Source organism: Squalius cephalus, assembly GCF_949319135.1.
Source record: "Squalius cephalus genome assembly, chromosome: 14".
NCBI lineage: Eukaryota > Metazoa > Chordata > Actinopteri > Cypriniformes > Leuciscidae > Squalius > Squalius cephalus.
In genome coordinates, this window is record NC_137135.1 from 27,418,393 (window position 1) to 27,439,619 (window position 21,227).

At 36.1% G+C, this 21,227-nt stretch overlaps 3 protein-coding genes across 7 annotated transcripts in view; 2 read left to right on the forward strand and 1 right to left on the reverse strand.

Moving 5' to 3' along the window:
- The window catches only part of cabp2b (calcium binding protein 2b), a 29,373-nt gene extending 14,199 nt beyond the window's left edge, over positions 1-15,174 (forward strand). Inside the window, exons 1-7 of one of the 5 annotated variants that reach the window (XM_079892920.1) lie at positions 4,089-4,233; positions 6,863-7,105; positions 12,687-12,717; positions 12,810-12,941; positions 13,264-13,373; positions 13,454-13,601; positions 13,723-15,174. In XM_079892920.1, the coding sequence (XP_079749046.1) occupies positions 4,147-4,233; positions 6,863-7,105; positions 12,687-12,717; positions 12,810-12,941; positions 13,264-13,373; positions 13,454-13,601; positions 13,723-13,748 (777 nt within the window). In that variant the 5' untranslated portion in view covers positions 4,089-4,146 and the 3' untranslated portion in view covers positions 13,749-15,174. Of the gene's footprint in view, positions 1-4,088; positions 4,234-5,255; positions 5,310-5,547; positions 5,596-6,862; positions 7,106-10,776; positions 11,135-11,350; positions 11,546-12,686; positions 12,718-12,809; positions 12,942-13,263; positions 13,374-13,453; positions 13,602-13,722 lie in introns of those variants that run through there. The other 4 variants (XM_079892923.1, XM_079892921.1, XM_079892924.1 and 1 more) reach the window with 4 other exon arrangements.
- A 119-nt stretch (positions 15,175-15,293) lies between these two features.
- On the reverse strand, positions 15,294-17,612 carry crybb1l1 (crystallin, beta B1, like 1). The gene is made up of 6 exons (XM_079892925.1): positions 17,478-17,612; positions 17,061-17,158; positions 16,849-16,967; positions 16,625-16,757; positions 16,390-16,532; positions 15,294-15,698 (listed from the first exon to the last, which is right to left on the reverse strand). Exons 2-6 carry the CDS (start codon positions 17,151-17,153, stop codon positions 15,527-15,529), a joined length of 660 nt encoding a protein of 219 aa, XP_079749051.1. The 5' UTR covers positions 17,154-17,158; positions 17,478-17,612; the 3' UTR covers positions 15,294-15,526.
- A 1,054-nt stretch (positions 17,613-18,666) lies between these two features.
- On the forward strand, positions 18,667-21,103 carry cryba1l1 (crystallin, beta A1, like 1). Its single transcript, XM_079892437.1, has 6 exons — positions 18,667-18,790; positions 19,127-19,209; positions 19,434-19,552; positions 19,644-19,785; positions 20,647-20,789; positions 20,876-21,103. The coding sequence occupies exons 2-6, from the start codon at positions 19,135-19,137 to the stop codon at positions 21,021-21,023; spliced, it is 627 nt and encodes a 208-aa protein (XP_079748563.1). The 5' UTR covers positions 18,667-18,790; positions 19,127-19,134; the 3' UTR covers positions 21,024-21,103.
- The last annotated feature ends 124 nt before the right edge of the window (positions 21,104-21,227 follow it).

Consider the following 21,227-nt stretch of genomic DNA (forward strand, 5'->3'; position numbering starts at 1 on the left):
ATTATCTGAACTGTAAAAATAGAGATTATTAATTCAAAAAACAAGAAAGCATCTGAGCACATTTACTGCTCTCAGTGGTGAATCATCAGGACAAGTGATCTTGAGAGAGTCAGACTCTACTCTGATGTTTAATTCATCTAAACGAGACAGTTCACCTGTCAAGCATGTCTGGGTCAAGATATAATCTCTGGCCTGAACATAACACAAAAGAGAATAATCCAATCAGTTGTCATTATTATTATTATTATTATTATTATTATTATTATTTCATATCTTTAAGAAACGGCGTATGGTGCTTTCCAAAAATAGGACACAATTAGACCTTAAAGGATGACAAAAAAATACATAGTTAGAAATGGTTGGGTTTGGGTTTGTCCATATTTGACCCACACTGTTGACAACCCAGCATTTTTAAGAGTGAGAATAAAGAAATAAAGTTTCCATAAATTCTAGAAAAATATTTGGTTGAGTGTCTTCATTTTAATTTTAAAACTTATTTTTCTTTGTAGCATGCAGACTTCTTTGGATGCATGCAATCTGTCAGACACTAATGTAAATTATTTTTAGAAAATAAAATTAATTAATATATATATTTTTAAATAATTATGCAATATCAGTGCAACAGATTATTATATAAGTTATAAAATTGTTTGATCATTTTATTTGTTCACTCAGAAAAAAAGGTACAAAAGCTGTCACTAGGGTGGTACCTTTTCAAAAGGTACATATTTGTTCCTTTTAGGGACTAATATGTACACTTCACTTACTAATATGTACCTTTAAGGTATGCCAATATGCACCCTTTAGGTATAAAAGTGTACCACCCCAGTGACAGCATTTGTGCCTTTTTTTCTGAGAGCATACAGTCAAGAAAGGTCAGGACCTCTGCAGTGAGACGGGCCAAAATCTTTGTTTTCTAGGGGGGATACAGACTTAATATCTTTGTACTCTATTTGTGAAAAGTGCACGGTTATTTTCTAAAAGATGGTATGTGGAAAAGGAATTAGATGATGAAACTTAATGGTGAATGTGATCTAAACCTGATCAAACAGATATAAAGCCTTATAATATTTATCAGTTACATGTGGCAGTGGCATTTACTATGTATGACTGATCAATAAGCAATATATCCTTCTACGTTACAAGATCTAATTTCTCTCTTTTCTTATTTATACCCACTTGCCCCTTTCCGTTTCTCTTTCTCCCTTAACCATCCCTCTCTCCTCCTACCTTTTCCCTAACATTTGATAGATTGCAATTAGATATCCTTGTAAAATCAGCAGGAGGAGTCGTTACTCAATCCTGCAGTTTACATTTCGGTTTTGTCGTCAGTCAATGGCATCCCCTCTTCTCCCCTCAGCCTGAGTTCACTGCGTCTGACGCACAAATACTCCCCTATTTTATCTCCTCTTTCATTTTCCGTTACTGAGCTTTCTCTTCTCTGACTGAGTGTAGCTCTTTATCCATACATTATACATCAGGTGAAGGTGACAGACAGAGAGAAGCTTTCATGCTATCATTAAATCTTCTTAAATATGAAGGGTTAGATAAGCTGAGCATGAGTAGAGGTGTTAGGAGATACATTTAAATGCACTGATCAAATCTGGAAAGATTAACAATGCTAAACACAAATGTGGGCATATATATATATATATATATATATATATATATATATATATATATATATATATATATATATATATATATATATATGCCCCTTAATGCTGTCTACAATGAGGTCACCATCGTTTATGTCCTATAGAAATCTGTGAGATTGGATCTCAAAATATTGAACCTTTTAATATATATATAGAATATATATATATAAAAGGTTTAATAAATGTCTATACTGTCACTTTTGATCAATTTAATGCATCCTTGCTGAATAAAATTATTCATTTCATTCATTTCTTTCCAAAAAACAACAAAAAAAACCCCTCTTACTAACCCCAAACTTTTGAACGGTGGTGATAATGTTACAAAATCTTTCTATTTCAGATAAATGCTGTTCTTTTGAACTTTCTATTCATCAAATAATCCGAAATTTTTTTTTACACAACTGTTTTAAACATTGATGATAATAAATGTTTCTTGAGCATCAAATCATCATATTAAAATGTTTTCTGAAGGATCATGTGACACTGAAGACTGGAGTAATGATGCTGAAAATTCAGCTTTGATCACAGGAATAAATTACAATTTAAAATATATTCAAATAGAAAACAGTTATTTTAAATTGTAAAAATATTTCACAATATTACTGTTTTTGCTGTATTTTGGATCAAATAACTAAATAAAGCCTTGGTGAGCCTTTTAAAACATTAAAAAATCTTACTGTTCTAATCATTTTGGCCACCACTGTATAAATTACTGCCACAGCACATAACATAATCTCAAATAAATTGCATTACAGGAATCAAGTAAACCTCAGAAAAGGGCTCAGGTTGTTCTGTCTGAAAGGGCCTAGAAGTAAACAGTTGGAACATCCTGACACCGTCCACGCTGCTGAGAGCGAAGATGAATATGTAAATATGCACTGCTTAGTTTTATTATTATAATCTTATTTTCATAAATTACAAAATAAAAAAAGTTACTTTTTTGAAAGTCACAAATGCACTTCCCTGACATGGACGATATGCAATCCATATATAAAAGTCCACGAAAAGTCCAATCCATATATCTTTTGACTTGGTGAAAAGAAACAAATTTTATCTTAAAGAAACTGTCAGACTGATGTTTTATTTACACTTTTTATGCAAATTCTGGTCATCAGAACACAAAAAGAATTATAATTTGATAATGATGTTGCAGTTAGCCTAACTTTGCCAGTCATCAAATAACCAAAGTATTACCCTTACGAAATTAACCATGGTTTTACTACAAAAAAACATGGTTATTGTAGTTAAACCATGGTAACCACAACTTAGCAATGGTTTTGCTACACAAACCATAGTTTTAACATGGTAGGCTATTTGTAGTTGGCTAAAATGTGGTTATACAAATGGTAATCATTCCGCCAAAAACCATGGTGACTCCACTTTTACTATAGCCTAATAAAACATGGTTAATTTTCGTATATTGATCTAATTTCAAATGCTGTATTAAACTAATTTCAGAGCTCTGTATAGGTCATATAGGTTATTTTATGGTTGCAAAATAATAACCTAAAAATAATAATTAGGGAACGTTCTGTATAAGTTACTTAAAAGTCCTTGCCACATCTCTCCAGTAACAGAATCCAGTAAGAGAATCATAAGAAATAGAGGTTGATTGCTGTGGCATCAGATAAGAACATATCCCGGTTTAGATAACAGGATGATAGAGATCACTGCACAAACGCTCATGGTTTATAGTTGATGTTTGTTCTAGACTAATAATATTAAAATAATATAAAATTAATTTATTTATTGTAAAAAAATAAATAAAACATTAGAAAACAAAATCTGTCAGAAAGCGCTATAAAATACAGAAGCAAATTTCAAATAAATGAAAAAATAAAAAATAAAAACAAGCAGAAAACAGTGTGTAGAGTGAGGTTATGTGTGTGAGACTTCATATAATCCTTTGTTTTTTGTTTTTTAATCTACTAACACAGAAACCCCTTATCTTACCAATCCAATGCACTTTAGAATGCAGTCTAGAACTCAGACCGAAAAGGGCAAATGAAAGATAAGGAGAGAGAGGTATCGGATGGATAGAGTGTCACCTTCGGAATGTTAGAAGGCCAAAAAGCAGACACGGTATCCTTCAGTCTTTTCTTTGCCCTGTTGGATAAAACACACCTGGGCAGAGAGAAGGATGACAAACTGTGGACTTCTACAGAGGAGCAGATGATCGAGTCAGATGGAGAGAGAGACATATAGGCATCAATAGAATGAAAGATGTGGCAAAGCAGAAAGAGGTTTAAATTGATTTCTTTAGATTTTTGAAAAGAAAATTATCACATTTATCCAGCCTTCCTAATTCAGCTCGACTTACTGAAATACAGTTCTGAGAAATTCACAGGAGAGTAACTATTGCAATTGCACGGAGGGAACCTGTGACAGGCCCATATTGGGAGGGGTAAAACAGGTGTTGTCTTACTGAGAGAGAGAGAGAGAGAAAGAGGAGAAAGAGAAAGAGAGAGAGCGTGCCATTGTTGCAAGGATGTTCATGATTATTCGAGAGGGATCAGCAGGAGGGGCAGGTAGTACCGCCGGCATGAGCGCTCCACCGGTAAAAACAGCGAAACAGGTAGAGTCATACATGTGTGTGCTTGTATTATATGAACTATCATTTTTTTTGGATTCCCAGAGAGTGATTTTTGTCTTTAAAATATTCTGCTCTGAATAAAATCAGCTTAAAGGTAAATAGTAATTTTTTGCAATGTTAAAATACCTTGTTTTATTCCAGCTTAGTATGCACAGACAACTGAACAATAGATTGATTTCCATGTAAAGCGTAACTCTTCGGCACTATAAAAACATTTCTCTGTTTGTTTGAGCTAAGCCTGGCATAGCAACATTGGCACAATCAATGACATAAGTTTTGGGGCGGGGCTATTGTTCAGTAAACCTGTTAAAAAAACAATCTTTTTTGTTTGCTGCATTTTAAGATTGAACTTAAGCCGGGGACACACTTAACCATTGTAAGGCCGATTATGAATGGTATTTGATACTTACGACTGATCACAAACGCGCTGAGTCAGAGACAGTTGCATTTAGTCTGTGTTCACAGTTGGTGTTTAAAATCTGCTACAGTCGTTGGAAAGTCTGTAAGTGTGTTCAGTTCAGTCTTAGAATGTTTCAGCTAGTCGTTAAGTGTGTCCTCGGCATTACACGTCATTGTTAACATTAAAGTTTAATATGAGCACAGCCACTGTAATTATGCTGGATGAATAGTTTAATTCAAGTAAAATTATGGGGTTTTTATTGCATTTATTTTCAATGGACCACTTGCACTGAACTTCGTGACGCACTTCCGTTTGGAAATAGAACATCTCACTTATTTCCGGTTATGTTTACTTTCAAGACCTAAAATAATGAGTGTCTGCAATGAGATTAAAAAATGTGGAAAAGGTATATTCTGATGTTTAGTGTGTGCAAGAATTTTCCAAACTCATCGGAATATGAAGTTTTAATCCAAACCAAGCCGATCTGAGAAAGCTGCGGCTGTTAAAAATACGCCATTATTTCACCACAGGGTGTCAGTGTTCGTCTAAACTAGTGACCGCGACGCTGAAGTGTATGAGAACAGATGAATAACATACGAACCACGAACATTTATTTATTTGGATTCAATATTTTAATCATTCTGTGTCATTTTTCAAAGTCAATCTTTTTACTATTTACATGTTTGTGCCCAAAATGCTTAATTAATATTCAAAGTAGTAGACTGTCATTCTCCTCTACACTGTGTTTGTTATTGATTAGCCTAGCCTATTTAACATCGTTGCGAGCATTTATTCATTCAACTATTTTAAAAGACTGGAATAAAGCACCAATGCACAGCAATCATTTTTATCAGTCAAATTCATTTAAAAATATAAACTCAACGGGTATAAAATATAAGTAAGAGAAAAACACTTAATGAGAAGACGAGCATATACTAATGCAGGTTTGTGGATAAATATATTTAGCCTATTTATTATTCAGAATGCACAGTTGGAAAGAAAATATATTTATAGGAACATCTCAGCAGGCTCAAGATAATTAAAGGAGAAGTTCACTTTTAAAATGAAAATTCTGTCATCATATACTCACCCTCATGTTGTTTCAAACCTGTATGAATTTCTTTCTTCTGCTGAACAGAAAGGAAGATATTTAGAAGATTATCAGTAACCAGACAGTTTTTGGGTCCCAATGACTTCCATAGTAGGAAAAAAAATACTATGGAAGTCATTGGGACCCAAAAACTGTCTGGTTACTGATAATCTTCTAAATATCTTACTTTCTGTTTAGCAGAAGAAAGAAATTCATACAGGTTTGAAACAACATGAGGGTGAGTATATGATGACAGAATTTTCATTTTAAAAGTGAACTTCTCCTTTAATACAGAGATCATTATTCACTGTTTTAATCAATTGGCATCCATAAAACGTAGTGATAATCTGCATTATCATGTATGTAGGTGCGCTGAACGCTCTAACCGGAAACTCCCGATATGTACTAAGTAGAACGCGGAAGTAGTTGTGCAAGTAGTGTGTTTACATTTGGTGTGTTCAATTTGAAGCGGTGCTGCACAGACCAAACGGTGTATGATATCAAAGTACAGCGAGAGCGATTAACATGCTTTCGAATCGCTCTCACTGTACTTTGATGTCATACACCGATCGGTCTGCACAGCGCTGCTTCAAGTCGAACAGACCTATTGTCTACATTACAGTACAAACAATACAGTCAACTTTGGCTCATTTAAGTTAGAAGCTATCAGTCAAATCAGTAGACTATCAGTAGACTCCACCTACTGTGACTTTTATTATTTTTTTCTCTTTAACAACCCACATTGTAATCAAACTGTATGTGTGCCTCACTCCCTTTACAAATTTTAGTAAGGCGCCATATTGAATTTTACATGGATGAAAATGAGGCTGTGAGGCATTTGGTTCTATTATATAATTTTTACAACTCACAAGTTTCAAAATGGTTTTATGGAGTTTTTGTCTACTGAAAGTCTTTTGGAACAATCAGTATGTTGGTAAACAACACCAGTACAGTCTATTGAACACACTTCACACCCTTGTTTTCATCCCTGTCTAAAATTAAATATGGTGCTACCCTGCCTGTATAGCTTATAATTGCAATTATCTTTCAAATTAGTACCCAGTTGCCAATTAATCATAAGCTTAGTTTTAGGATGTCTGACCTCCTGTGCCTTCTGACAGGTCCAGGCCGCAATCAAAAAGAAGGTGGAGAAACAGAGGAAGCAAGTTGAAATGGGTGTGGTGGAGGTATTCAACAGCAATGCAAAACCTAAGATGGGACCGCGAAAGAATCAGCCCATCCTTCCTCCCAGCAGAGGTGGAGATGGTGAGGAGGAATTTGAAGAGGAGCCCGCTGAGACTGAGGAATCGAAGGAGAAGGTGGAACTCGACCTCGTACCTATCGTTGAGTCTGTGTTTGGCCAAGTAAGACTGCACAATAGCAACCCCTGCAGGCCACCATTCATATCCCATACACACATTGCCATGTCATACCCTACAGTCTATGGTCATACCCTACAGCAGTCTTTCATTGGCCCACTACTACCTTAATTCTGCTAAATAAATGAATGTACATTTTTTGTGAAGTATAAATATCATCATGTTATCTAAGAAGTTTAACTGATTTTATTTTAGTAAAAATGTTGATGTTCATCCTGACTAACTGACTACAGGTTAGTGGATTTAATGGTAAATAGGGTTTATATAGCGAATCATATAAGAAATAAAATGCACGTCAAAGCATCAGTTTAATGGTAGTTTCTTGGTAAATTTTTTAAGTAAATCTAGATCTAGAAATCTAGATTATCCAATATGTTCTATTCACCTTTATCCACTCAACCTGACCCTCTTTTTTTTTTATTTTTTTTATTTGAGGTTCACTTTCAGTCAGGTTAATTTAGTGTTATTTTAGTATTATTTATAAACTATTATAGTTTTTAGTAATATTTTTAATAATCTTTTATGTATTTATTTCAGTTTTCATTTTAATTTTAGTAAAAAAAAATTGGAAATTTGTAATGTAGCAATATTTCGAATTTTCATTTAATACTTATATTTAATTTTATTTCAGCTTTTAGTTTTAGTTAACGATAATAACCCTGTTCAATATTTTTTACTTAACTAAATTTAATTTAATTTAGATGCTACCACATGAAACATTTTTTAAATTTTAATATGGATGATGTTTCTATTCTGGGAAGGTATACTTGTGTCCCAAAGTGACTTACTTCATTAGCAGATAGGTGGTTAGGTGACTGTCAGGCATGAGACGACAGGTTAAGGAGCTGTCCTAACAAGCACGCCTGTCCCCTCATGGTTCATCCGCTCATGACCCGGTCTTAGCCTTGTAGTGTTGCATTCCCACACTATAGGATAACCTTGCGTCCAGTGGTAATCACTTGATATCGAGCTTGAATCACCAGCGGTGAGCACACTAGAAACCCAATCTTGCCCACTCACCTTTCTGGAAGAGGGATCATTGTTTGTTATTGTCATTATTATTTAATTGGCTTGGAGACATAGATAGCTACGAACTCATTTAGGATGATGCATTTAGTGAGTCATTGCCTAAGATGAATTTAATAAACATCTTTTCTTGCTTTTGTTTAGTCAAAAGTACTGAAAAAAATGAACTATTGCAGGTTATGTTGGTGTTTACTATTTTGTAGCTTACATTTGCAAAGTAATTTTCATTAGAGCATTCTCTGAAACTCTATCCATTAGTTTAAGTCACCTGAGAATGGGTATTGTTAGATAAAAGGGTTTACACATATAGGTTGACCAGACTGACATCTGATTATCTTTAAGTCAATAAATAAAGCAGAGGATCTGAACAGGATACGTAAGTAACTCTCCAATAGGCAAAAGAGAGTGTTTTATTTCTGAAAATCGATTTAATAATAAATTAAACCCCTGCTACACATATGGCATTTTTCAAAAACAAGGAACTCAATCTACCGAGAGGTTGATAGCTAGGTTTTTTTTTCCATCTCAGGCCAATTGAACTGTTTCGGCATATAAAAGTGTTTTTATAACCATGGATTTGAATGAATTCTGTATATTAGTGCAGCTTTAAAGATAAAAAAAGCGGCTTTCAAACTTTTTGATGCCAAGGACCCCCAAATAAGTAATAACTGTTACTTTAAAAAGTAAGTAATTATTTTCTATTACTTAAAAAAAAAAAAATTTTTAGAGACCCAGTTTCTAAAACATAAAAGCATCTTTAGATTTTCATACATGTAAAGATCCATTTATAATCTGAGAGGGGTAAATGTGTTATAAAGACAACATAATTTTTGCTAGAATAATTATATTACAGTACTGAAGCAAATAACAAAACGTTTATTTTACATACTAAACATTTATTTATTTGAATTAAGTTGACTATATGCCTTTTCTACCTTTTATTAGATTAATGTTAGATGCAGAAAAACATTTTCATCTTAATTTAGATTAAATTATTTGGAATTATTTTAAAAATGATAATGCAATAGTCTTTTTAGTGATTGTTTTACAATACATATTGTTCCAAAGTAGTGTTGTTTAATATTTGCGTTAAACATATTTTAAGTTAACAGCCCTCAAAAACATTTAGTAATATAATTTCTTTCTAATTTTTCGCAGACCTCCAGCACCTCCTTGTGGCCACTTTAAGATCCTTGTTCTAACAACCACTTTGTGTATATGTGCATCTGTGTGTATTGCTTTTTGTCAACTCTGCTGGCAAAGAAAAAAAAAAAAACCCTGATTATAGCAGCATAACCTAAAAAGATTTCCTGTCATGTTTCTGCGTCAATACACAGAGAGAACACTAGGCCTATATGATTGCTATTACTCATGCAGTTTGCATGTACAGCAGCTGGTGAACTCAAACACATCTGGGACTCAATAGTCCCACAATGCTCAGCTGCTCATAGAGTGACCTCGTTTGACTTGGCTCTAATCTGTTGGCTCAAACATGCAGACTCATACACACCATAAATGCGTCTTGATGGTTTTTATTCTACACTATTATACAATAAAGTGTAGCATTTATCTACATTTGCTGATTTTTTCTTTTAAACAAAAATGTTGGCACAGAAACACAGTTTCTGCTTTCACAATTTCAACGTGTATGTGTGAGTGGATTAGAGTAGATTATCATTCTGGCAGGCTGGTATACACAGAGCAATGTCACAGGCTTTTACTAAAATATGAGTACAGATTAAATAGTGGTTCTCTGTTCATCTGCCCAAAGGTGTGTTTTGATTAGACTGGGATTATCACATGCACACACACACACAACTTTCAACTCGGTGTTAAAAAGACAATCATTCTAGCTTTTAACCTCCTGTATTTTTCATTTGACTCTTCATAGTAACGTTACAAACTAAGCACTCTTTCTTAGTGGTCTGAATATGTTTTTTTATATGGCTGATATCTAGTATTCATTTGGCTGATATAATAGCTGTGCAATCTGAGACCGCTAATGAAAATACTGCAAATTTTCATAGAAATGTGAACTCCACAGGTTTATGCAAAACCTGATGATCATGTTTTCTAGCATGATTTGAAATGATCCAAAATTAGTATCCAGTTCTTGAGTGGAAGAAGAACATTTGATATCTGTCTTTACAAAGAAGATCTCGTTCAATGCCAAACATTTTGTCTAGAAATAGTACAGAATATTAAATCTTTTTTTCTTAATTTGATATAAGCCTACAAAGATTACAATTCTGAATCCCAGATTTTCAAAGTGGTCTCAGACCTCATAGCATATTGAACTTTTAAATGTAATAATGTTGAGCAATACAGAAATTGAGAGAAATAAATGCACGCTTATGTTGGCTACTCTAAAACTCTACAATACTACTAAAAAACATGGAATGCAAAATAGCTGAATATCTCCTGGTTAATCAACCACTGCTCTTTCTTGCACTTATTTGTTTCTCCTCTGTTTCTCAAATCTCCTTGTGCTCTCTGTACATCATCCCGTGGCTCTCCGTCTTTAATCTGAAATGGGGATTAAAAAAGCGTCTCATTTCTCACCCTCCCCTTACCTCCCTCTCCCGCTCGGCCTCTCTCTCTTTCAGCTTGCAAACGCAATCATTTGCATTGGACTGCAATCTGTGAGGAAAGTGAGTGGATAGGAAAGAGAGGAAAGAGACACAGAGATGTGAAAATGGCAAGAATAGGGAGAAGTATGCTTGTTTTATGAAACATTAGTGTTGTTTGTGGTTTGCTTTTACTGATAGTTATAAGAGAGGGTCTGAGATGAGAGATTTTTTTTAGAGTAACTAAACAACATGGACTTTAAGTAGCTTAATATGGAAGCAGGCGAGTGTTATATTGTCATACCACTATATAAATTAATTATATAAGAAGAACAGAAGAGGTGAGGTAGGAAACATCTTCACTGAGGATTAAGGCATGGGAAACTGCACCAAACCATCCATGAAAAACAAAATGAAGAAGGTAAGAGAAACCTATTGAAAGGTCAGGGCTTGTGTATCGGGGAACTGCGTTTCTGTGTTGAATGTAATATTGAAGTGAGACTTTTATAATCTAGATATTTTGTTATCAGTATTTTAATACTATCATAATACTTGAGTAGTTTATAGACATGTCAAACAAATTGGCTAAACTGTGCTTAATTAGATTGTCTCAAGTAAAATTTGGCCTCACCCTAAGGGTGTGGCTGAGGGTAAAGTGTCTGGGCCAGTGGCGCCAGGGCCCGGCCCACCCGGAGACGCTGACGGAGAAAACGAAGTAACTTCTGAGTTTAAGGAGCCTCTGAATGCACTGGTCCAAAACTGCACCATGCTACATAATATCGTCGGACCCGCATGCATCTTCCTAAGACAGGGCTTCGCAAAGTCACAGCTCGTATGTACTATGAAAAACTAAAAACATAGTGTCTCAGCATCTACATTCTCCACTTGCATTAATAGAAAATATCACATCATCGTCATTGTGAATCATCTGCTACATTTCACTCCCATCCACTGGTTTGTTGTAAAAGATCGTGCAGGGAATGGAAAGATAATTCATTCTGAAGTGGGAGATAAAGTGATGTTTGCAGGTTTGTTTCATTTTAAAGCTTATTTGTTCAGCAGCCATCAAAAGTTGTCCAAATCTATCGCTCAATAGTTTGAGATCAGTAAGATTTTTTAAAAAGTTTTTGAAAGAAGTCATTTATTCTCACCCTGCAAGGCTGCATTTATTTGATCATTTATTTTGATTCAGTAATATTGTGGAATATTATTACAATTTAAAAGAACTGTTTTCTATTTTAATTTATTTTAATATATTTTAAAATCTAGTTTATTCCTGCGATCCCATTACTCATAGTCTTTCATTTTTTTATGGAATCTGTGATCATTTTTTCAGGATTCTTTGATGAATAGAAAGTTCAAAAGAACATTCTGAATAAAAGCATTTCTGAATAAAAGTATTATATAATGTTTGACTTTAAATTTAACATTGATCAAAAAAATATCGTCTCTGGTTGAGATGAATGACAATGGATTTTTAGCAATGCTTTTTTTATTAAACAGTCACTGTGAGGATATTCAGTTAACTGTGAAATGATTCTGCGCTGTATTTGCAGTATATGCAATCCACTGGTTTATGCGCATGCATGTGTGTACTATATGATATTGGGTATTATAGTAAATGGAAAAGAGAATCATCTATGGGATTTTCTCATATGGCACTCTGTTTAACCTAATCCACTCTCTATGCTTTGCGTGTTTCTCTGGGCCCTCCTCAAGTTAAACCCCCCAAATCTCCTTATCTTTTAGCTGCTGCTGGGCAACTTTCACTGTGTAATCTAGTGACTACCCATGTCACTACATTATTACACATTGGAACCAATCCTCAAACCCGCATTTTGTCCCAGTTTCTCATTTTCACATGCCTACCCATGTGTTTTGTCTGAGTCGTTTTGATGATTCAGGATGAGAGAGAGACATGTCTTCAAGTGCATCAGTGTTTAACGTCTTTCTTATGTCTCTTGATTTAACAGGACAGGGAACTGCGGCCAGAAGAGATCGAAGGTATTCACAGAAACCACACGCCTCACCCAAGGGTCAGATTGGTAAACACCCTGTTCGTGCATTTCAACATCTCTTTCCTTGTATTTATGCAGAACTAAGAGAAGCCTTTAAGGAGTTTGATAGGAACAAAGGATACATCAACTGCAGGGACCTGGGCGAATGCATGCGGACGATGGGATACATGCCGACAGAGATGGAACTCATTGAACTGAGTCAACAGATTAGTGAGTGACATCACTGAGTTATGATCTGTGGCAAAATGCGCATGCAGATATTATGGCACTGTATTATAGTCCAAAAAAAAAATCTGGGAATTAAACTTTTCAGTCTTCTGATTTAAGTTGTTTTGTTGATTATTAAATGTAATAATAAAATGTAAACATTTTGTAATCATTTATAGAAAAAATAAAGAAAATTAATTCTGTCATTTTTAAGGATAAAATGTCATTTAAAATAATATTTTATTTAACATTTATTTAAAATTTTGTATTAATTTACAGAAGAATAAAAATAATAAAAAGTCATACATTCTCTGTATTTTTTAAGGTGGGGGTAAAATCGACTTTGAGGACTTTGTGGAGCTCATGGGCCCCAAAATGCTAGCAGAGACAGCAGACATGATCGGAGTCAAGGAGCTGAGAGATGCCTTTAAAGAGGTACACACACACACACACACACACAGCACTGTGTTGACTGTAGCCATCAGTGGCCTTATCAGCATTTTACCTGTGTGCAGTTTGACTCCAATGGTGATGGGCAAATCAGCATCACAGAACTGAGAGAAGCCATGAAAAAGCTGATGGGAGAACATCTGAAACCCAGTGATATTGACGATATCCTTCGTGATGCCGACCTCAACGGGGACGGACTGGTTGATTTTGAAGGTGAGAGAATGATGGACAAATAAGGACGGCTAACATTCGCATTTCTTAACATTTTCAGTTTACCTCACTGAATATACTGAATTTCTGTTTTCTTTTTGCTTTTTCTCACTCAACCTTCCAGAGTTTGTGAGGATGATGTCACGTTGACGGAAGCCGCACACACAGAAATTTTACACACTGTATTTTCATCATAAGTCACTACGAGGGACGCATGGTGCAGCTATCTGAATGTTTTTCAATAGGCCTCAAGAGATAAAATTTGTAATTTTTTTATTTTAAGTAAGCATTATTAAGCAGTCTCATTTCAGTATGGTAGCCTAATGTTGTAATTCTACTGTTTGGTATTTTCAGAGATATATTTGTCTGATTTTACGAGTGTATTGAATTTCTATAGTGTGCTTATTTTTTTTTTTTAAATAAAATAATTTGATTACAGTGGTTTGATAATTACCTGTTCACGTCTCTTCTCTTTGTCTTAGCTAGCTATGGAGCTGACTGTGATTTTAACACATTCACCCAGAATGAAAACAGTGCCACCTACATGTCATGACATGAGATCTGAAAAAATGCTATCATTACTTTTGAACAATTTCTCAGAAAATTGTGACCTTGGTGTCTATGGATTCCTTGTGTCATGCCAAATCCGAGGATTTTGCCAGGATCGGACGAATCATCATTTTGAATTTTGTCAGAAATTGCAATATCTTTTAAATTATTTGAAATATTGGCACAAAATTAGGTAGGGATCATCATCAGCATGTCCTGAAGGGACTATTGCATGTACATCAGTGAGTAACTCAATGTGTTATGCCACAGGCCCTGAAAGTTTTACGTCGTGGGTTCGAATCCAGTGTGTCACATACCCAGAGGTACTGTGGCCTGAAATGGTGCAAAAGTTTTTTTTTTTTGTTTTTTTTTATGTTCCAGACATTTCTAAGAATTATCTCATCTGAATACAAAATGCAGTGTGTTTATGTACAAATTCTTCATTTTGAGTCGATTCTCACTTGAACTATGGAACTTCGGCATCTGTGTGGAAAAAGTTGTGTGCTATGTTTTTACAATTTGATTACTTAAATATGTTTTTATTCATTCTGTGTTCATTTTCATCTAAACTTCTGTTCATTTTGAGTTCATCCTACCTGTAGGCTACTTACCGCAAGACCATCTGGGGACTTTTGGCATACATGCGCTATTTAACATAGGCTACTATTATTTTAAATAATTATTCAAATTCTTTAAAAATCATGATGTAAGCCTGCAAGTTACAACACATAAACTGACATTACATTTCACACTCCTGTGAAAATACACCAGTTTTACTTCATACTAGTGCAAATTTCATTGATTATTAACAGCCATGATTATATATGCATGACATGAACATATTGACAAAGACGAAATTTTCTTATCAAGCTTGTAGGTTTTTATTGAAAAGGTGACCAGGATTCTGTACAGCAAGCAAAGAGAGATTTCTAGGGCACATGGAGCTTCACTCTCCTCATCCCTTCATCTCTCCCTCTCTCTTTCCATGCTCCTGGGATAAGAGGGATGTGGGCAGGGGAAAGAACGGATGACAAAAAAAAAAAAAGGAAATAAATTATGGAGGGAAATAAAAGAACCCATGATGCAGGAGAGAAAGAGAGGAGAGGAACTAGGGAGGAAGAGGGAAGTGTGTTTATCGGTGCCTCCATCCTACACAGAGACACTCAGAGGCCTGGGAGAATCACTGCCCCGCTGGGCTTTACCAGCTTGACAGACACAGACTGCAATGTGAGTCAGGGTGTCTGTCACCCCGAAAACATCCGCCCCTCATAACGGCGGCATGGGGAAGATGCAGCCTCTCAGACGTCTCTCCTCCTCTCCTTCCTCTTGCGCCCTTCTCCTTCTACTCCACCTCTCCTCTTCCTCTCCTGGACTGGCCCTCACTTGCTGGCCATGGTGTAGCAGCCGTGCGGGTGCCACTGCATGTCACGGATACGCCTCACAGACTGAAACTGAGGGCAACGGGCGCCGTACTCGTTAAAGTGTCTGTATTCGCCCTTCTCCAGCAGGTACTGGCTGCCACGGTATCCGGGGTACTGATAGCCAACCCAGCTGAAAAAAGAAAAGAAAAAAAAAAGAGTCTGCGGGTTAGTTTGTGCACCCTTGATATTCAACTAGCTTAAACTCATTTATATATTTAAACCAGGGTTGTCATAGTTGACTAAAACCTTTTTTTTTTTTTTACTTGAAATAAAATAAAGGTTAACCGAAACGAATTAAAGAATTAAAAAAAACATAAACATATTTTGATTTCAGCTAGTTGCCAAGCCAAGGTTTCTAATTTTCATTTAGTTTAACTTGATGTACTAAAATATATACAAGTAAAACCGAAATAAAAAGGGCTAAAAATATAGACGTATTTAAAAATAATAATAATACTAATACCAATTACAAAGACACTCAACAAAATTACTAACTTAACTTAAAATAAAAACAGAAAATCTAAAAATGAAAACTAATTCAAAATATTAATAAAAACTATCAAATAATCTAAATGGTACTAAAATAACACTGATTTAAACATCCTTCAAAAAATAACAAATTAAACTCTTAACTCTTTAATATTGTAAATAAATCCCCAAAGCATCTTGTTGTGCAACAGTTTTTTTCCTCAAGTAATTTTTCTGGTTAACAGTTTAATACGTTTTTGACAGCCACGTTCGTCAATACTATGAAGCTTTTGGGAAGTGCGCAGAGGTTTGTCCAAGTGAAACCTCAGGGGCCACGGGTACTTTGCACTTACGTTCCACAGCTGACCATGATGCTGCCAACTCTGTCGGTGAATCCGTAGGAGAACAGGCTGGGAACGTCATCATCCATGATCTCCATCTTGCGGCCCTTGTACATACCAACCTCATACAGGCAGATCTTGTGCTTCTCAGGGTCCTGCAGGATCAAGAAAGTGATCAATGCATTTCAAAGTCATTCAAATAACGGGCCTGAAGGTGTTAGAGCATTGTGTGTGTGCATTTACACACCATTCTGACGGGTCTGAAGGAAAGCAGGTAGTCGTTCTTCTGACAGTTGCTCCAAGAATCCCAACGAGGATACTCGCCCTTCTCCAGGATGTACATCTCACCGCAGAAGTTCATCTGCTCAAAGCCCACAAAACTGCAGAGGGCACATGAAGAGATGAGTGAGATCTGTTATTCTTCCTAAAACGTGTCTTTTATACAGATGCAGACTTTACGGTGATGCTTACGGTCCACACTCCACACGTAGTGAGCGAACTCTGTCCATGCCCATATCACAAACGTTCATGCACTCGGCGTTAATCTCAATCATGCGTCCCTGGAAGTTCTCCTGGTCAAACACATGCATCTGATGGAGAGAGAGAAACCTGTTAGTGTAATGTTAAATCGACGTCCAAGTGTAGGAGATGTGCACATGAGTATGTTTATTTGAAAGATTTACCCTGTAGGACATCATGCCCATCTCGGCCTTCTTGCTCTGGGCTGCCTTGCCGTCGGTCTGGGAGGCAGTCTTTTTTTCTCCACTGGAAGACATGATGCCTGGGGAAATTCATATAACTGTAATATAGCTCAGAATTGAGAAAATGAGACTAAAGAATTAAGAAATGGGAGGGGCAACCACTGGTTTACATAACATTTGATCATATCTGTGCTGGAAGAGAGGGATAAAGTGTTTTAGGAGATGAAAAAGTCAAACACATGTTTGGAATGGATGTAGGGGGTCTTTGGGGCAAACAATATTAAAGTGGTAGTGACAAAGGGGAAGTGCGGGGTGGTGGTCAAAACCAACCCTCTTATACTCTCCAAGCTGTTAGGTTAAAGTTTTATGTGTATGTGAGTGGATATTCTGCTGTCTTACCTGTGTTCAGTGAGTGTGTGTCCGTACCCAGGGTTCACTCTGAGAGTGTTTGCGTCTGGCCGTGCCCACAGCTTTTATACCCTGGCGCTGAGTCTGTGAGGATTACGCTGACACAATGAAACGTGCCGTGTTCAGCAGACTCACAGAAAAGAAGCCCCACATCATCAGCACAGAGTGAGAAAGAGAGTATATGTGATGTGTAAGAGACAGAGAGAATGAAATAGTTAGAAAAAATTCAAACTCCAAACAAATCACTACACAGTATTGGACTTTCAAGCCTAAAACATAAGTAATATGGGGGCAAAAGTTTATTTACAGGGACTGAAACTGAACCAATAACTTTGATGGTGAAGACGTTTTGCTAAATACCAATGATTTAACAGTGTTTTACACAATTTTTCATTTCAATCACATATTCAGCATTGGGGGACCAAAATAAAATAAAAATAAAATTAAATTAAATAATTTAAAAATACTTTATTGTCATTGAAAAGAAATTTGTCTTGGACTCGTAGTGCTGTACACACAACATATTGTTCTCCTACAAATAATTATATAAATAAATAAAAATACATAATAACAATCTGAAATAAATAAATAAATGGCAACCATATAAATGTATAAAACATTGTCACAGAAAACATTCAACAATTAATCTAATATGAATATTGGGTGGACATGCCCAATTTAATGCCCATTATGGATTATATTGATAAGGTAAAATCACGTTCCTACTGATGATATAAATTATATAAATGTATTTATTGATCCATTTATATAATGAATATTTATATATTGATCCAAATCGTTTTTTAACCAGACATTGTAATGGTCCCCAGTAATTTGGTCCCCCAAATCTTGAGTACTTGCATGAAAATCAGCATCAACTTTCCTCACTGCACCCACAGCAGCTCAGATACATCATTTCAAATTCACACTCAGTTGGAGCAAGTTCACTCAGATAATCCCAGCATTTTGGTCTCATTGTGAACAGGAGTGCTGACCTGCACGAACACACTGGGGCCAAACCCTTTGTGTCTCTTGCTTTCACCCAAAACGCTCTGCAGTTGTCAGTGAATGGGCTCACAACACCCATGTGGCGCTTCTATAGTATGTGCTGAGCTAGCGCCCCTGTGGCCTGTCCTGGCCCATCAGAAGGCAGTCCACGCGCACTGCGCGCACAATGGCGGGAGCGCGCATAGGTGTGCGCGCACGCGGCGGTCGGTATAAAACTGAAGCGCCAGGTTCTCTCAAAGCTCCACGCGAAACAGGCGTTAAGGCGCATGCCACTCTCTAGCTCAGTGACTAAAACGGTAAGAGTCCAAATTGCATCTCACCGAGCTCATGGCACAATTATAAACTTATTATGGTCTACTTTACAAACATCTTCTCAGTATGGCCACATTACGCGAATGGTTTTGATTTAAATCTAACAAATTTATTGACATTTTATTATTAATAAAATAGCTTACCTAATTAATCTATAACATCGATTATTGGATGTTTTAAGTAACTGTTTTTATATGTAATAATGATAAAGAACAGTTTACTTCTAATACTAACACATTTATTCGAGTTAATTTTTTTTAATCGAATTATTTTAATTGCTATTTAATGTTTTTCTGTTTTTCCCCCCTGTTTGTTTTTAGATATAAAGATGTATAGGTTCAATCGATCCGCCATGATGCAGCCCATGATCAGCTCTGGCATGGGAATGGCTCCTTTCTTCAAGGTAAACTGTCATTAAACACACATACATTCAATCTCTTTTGAAATTACCCATCTTTAATCCCAAAATATGATTTGTTGTTATAGTGATGCATCTGGATCAATAGAATATGCTGTCACTTTTATTTCATATAGCAAACAAACCCATTTATTTGAGTACCTTTTGCATATATATTTTAAGAAAACAAAATTTTTACACACTTTACATTTGTGCTTCCGCTATCCTAGGTGACTGTGTTTGAGCAGGAACACTTCCAGGGAAAATGTCAGGAATTCACCTCAGAATGCTGCAACATTCAGGAGTGTGGCTTCGACAACATCCGTTCTATTCGTGTGGAGAGTGGCGCGTGAGTAGTGTTGGTCAAATAAATATGTGCCTATGGGACCTTTCAGCCAATAGTATGTGCCCATGTATGACTGGACGTTCTTTTTCCATAGCTGGGTGGGTTATGAGCACCATGACTTCCAGGGACAGCAGTTCATCCTGGAGAGAGGAGAGTATCCTCACTGGGATGCCTACAGTGGAAACCTGTCCTACCATGTGGAGAGACTCATGTCTTTTAGACCTATCTACTGTGCTGTGAGTTATTTATTTCCTTTCTTGTACTAGAAATCTTAATAGTACACAGTATTTTGTGCAGGCCGATATTTAATAATTATTCGACAAGTGTCCATAACAGATAAAGCGAGTAGCCTTCGACTGGTCATGCAATCTCAACATATCATCCCCAATGAGGCGAGTCGCTCCATGTAAAAACAAAAATCAAGAATCAAAAAGTCAAGTCAAATTTATTTGTATAGCCCTTTTCAAAGTACACATTGTTTCAAAGCAGCTTTACAGAAAATTATGATGTTAATGTTTATACTATCTTAATATCTTCAAGCCTTATAGTCACATTTAGCAGATTGGAGTCGGGCGATAATATAGTTTACATTTTGCAACGATATAATCAATCAAGCATTTGAGATTTGTAATATAGTATATGTACCATTTTGCAACAACATAAACAATCACATTATATGCTATATAGTAAACTGCTTTATGCGAGTGTACAGTATGTAAAATTGGATGTACTATATATCCAACTTTAATTATATATTGCTGGTCGATAAAAGTTTACATTCTGTGACAATATAAACAATCAAGTTAAGATTTGCTGTATAGTAAGAATCACTTTACGTGAGAGTACTGTATGTATCAAGGTAAAGTTGGATATACATTTAAGTTTTATTAGACTACTGATATGATCTTTATCTCATGTAATGTACAACATATGTATTCAAACTATTCTCTATTTATTCTAGCACAATTTATTTATCTCTTAAACTTTTTAAATGAGGTAAAAAATGAACGCCTGCACCTTTATATATTTGTATGTGATATATAATCACTTGAATATGTGGATATATGGGGTCAAACGCTCTCTCGCTGTCCCCTCAGTCTCACCAGAGCAGTCGCATGATGATCTTCGAGAGGGAAAATTTCTTGGGCCGCAATGTGGAGGTGTGTGACGACTACCCCTCTCTGCAGGCCATGGGATGGTGTAGCCCTGAAGTGGGCTCCATGCATGTGCAGTGTGGCGCGTGAGTCTCTTCTTTAGATTTTCTCTGTATTCATTTCCTTCCAGCACAGAAATACCTGACCCTCATTTCTCCATCTATGCGTGTAGTTTCGTGTGTTACGAGTTCCCAGGATACAAGGGAAGGCAGTACATCATGGAGTGTGAGAGGCACAGCGGAGACTATCAGCACTGGAGAAACTGGGGTTCCCACAGCCAGACCCCTCAGATCCAGTCCATCCGCAGAATCCAGCACTAAGAGCTCAGCCTCACCAGGGGACACTACACCAATCACCCTGCCGCCCGACAAACACGCTTTACACAAACACGCACTCACACTGTATTTCCTAACGAGTGTCTTTTTATCGCTTGGAACACACACATCCACACCGCACACATACCATCGTGTCTTACACGAGGGTGCCAATCAGTTACTGACAATGACTAATGTCAGGTGCTAAAC

Excerpts from the sequence above, each read along its gene's own strand:
- crybb1l1 (XM_079892925.1), bottom strand. The coding sequence starts at position 17,153 with ATGTCTTCCAGTGGAGAAAAAAAGACTGCCTCCCAGACCGACGGCAAG. Across the intron at positions 16,758-16,848 it reads CTACGTGTGGAGTGTGGACC|TTTTGTGGGCTTTGAGCAGA; the intron begins GTAAGCATCACC and ends TGCCCTCTGCAG. Across the intron at positions 16,533-16,624 it reads CCTTCAGACCCGTCAGAATG|GACCCTGAGAAGCACAAGAT; the intron begins GTGTGTAAATGC and ends TTGATCCTGCAG.
- cryba1l1 (XM_079892437.1), top strand. The coding sequence starts at position 19,135 with ATGTATAGGTTCAATCGATCCGCCATGATGCAGCCCATGATCAGCTCT. Across the intron at positions 19,210-19,433 it reads GAATGGCTCCTTTCTTCAAG|GTGACTGTGTTTGAGCAGGA; the intron begins GTAAACTGTCAT and ends CCGCTATCCTAG. Across the intron at positions 19,786-20,646 it reads TTAGACCTATCTACTGTGCT|TCTCACCAGAGCAGTCGCAT; the intron begins GTGAGTTATTTA and ends CTGTCCCCTCAG.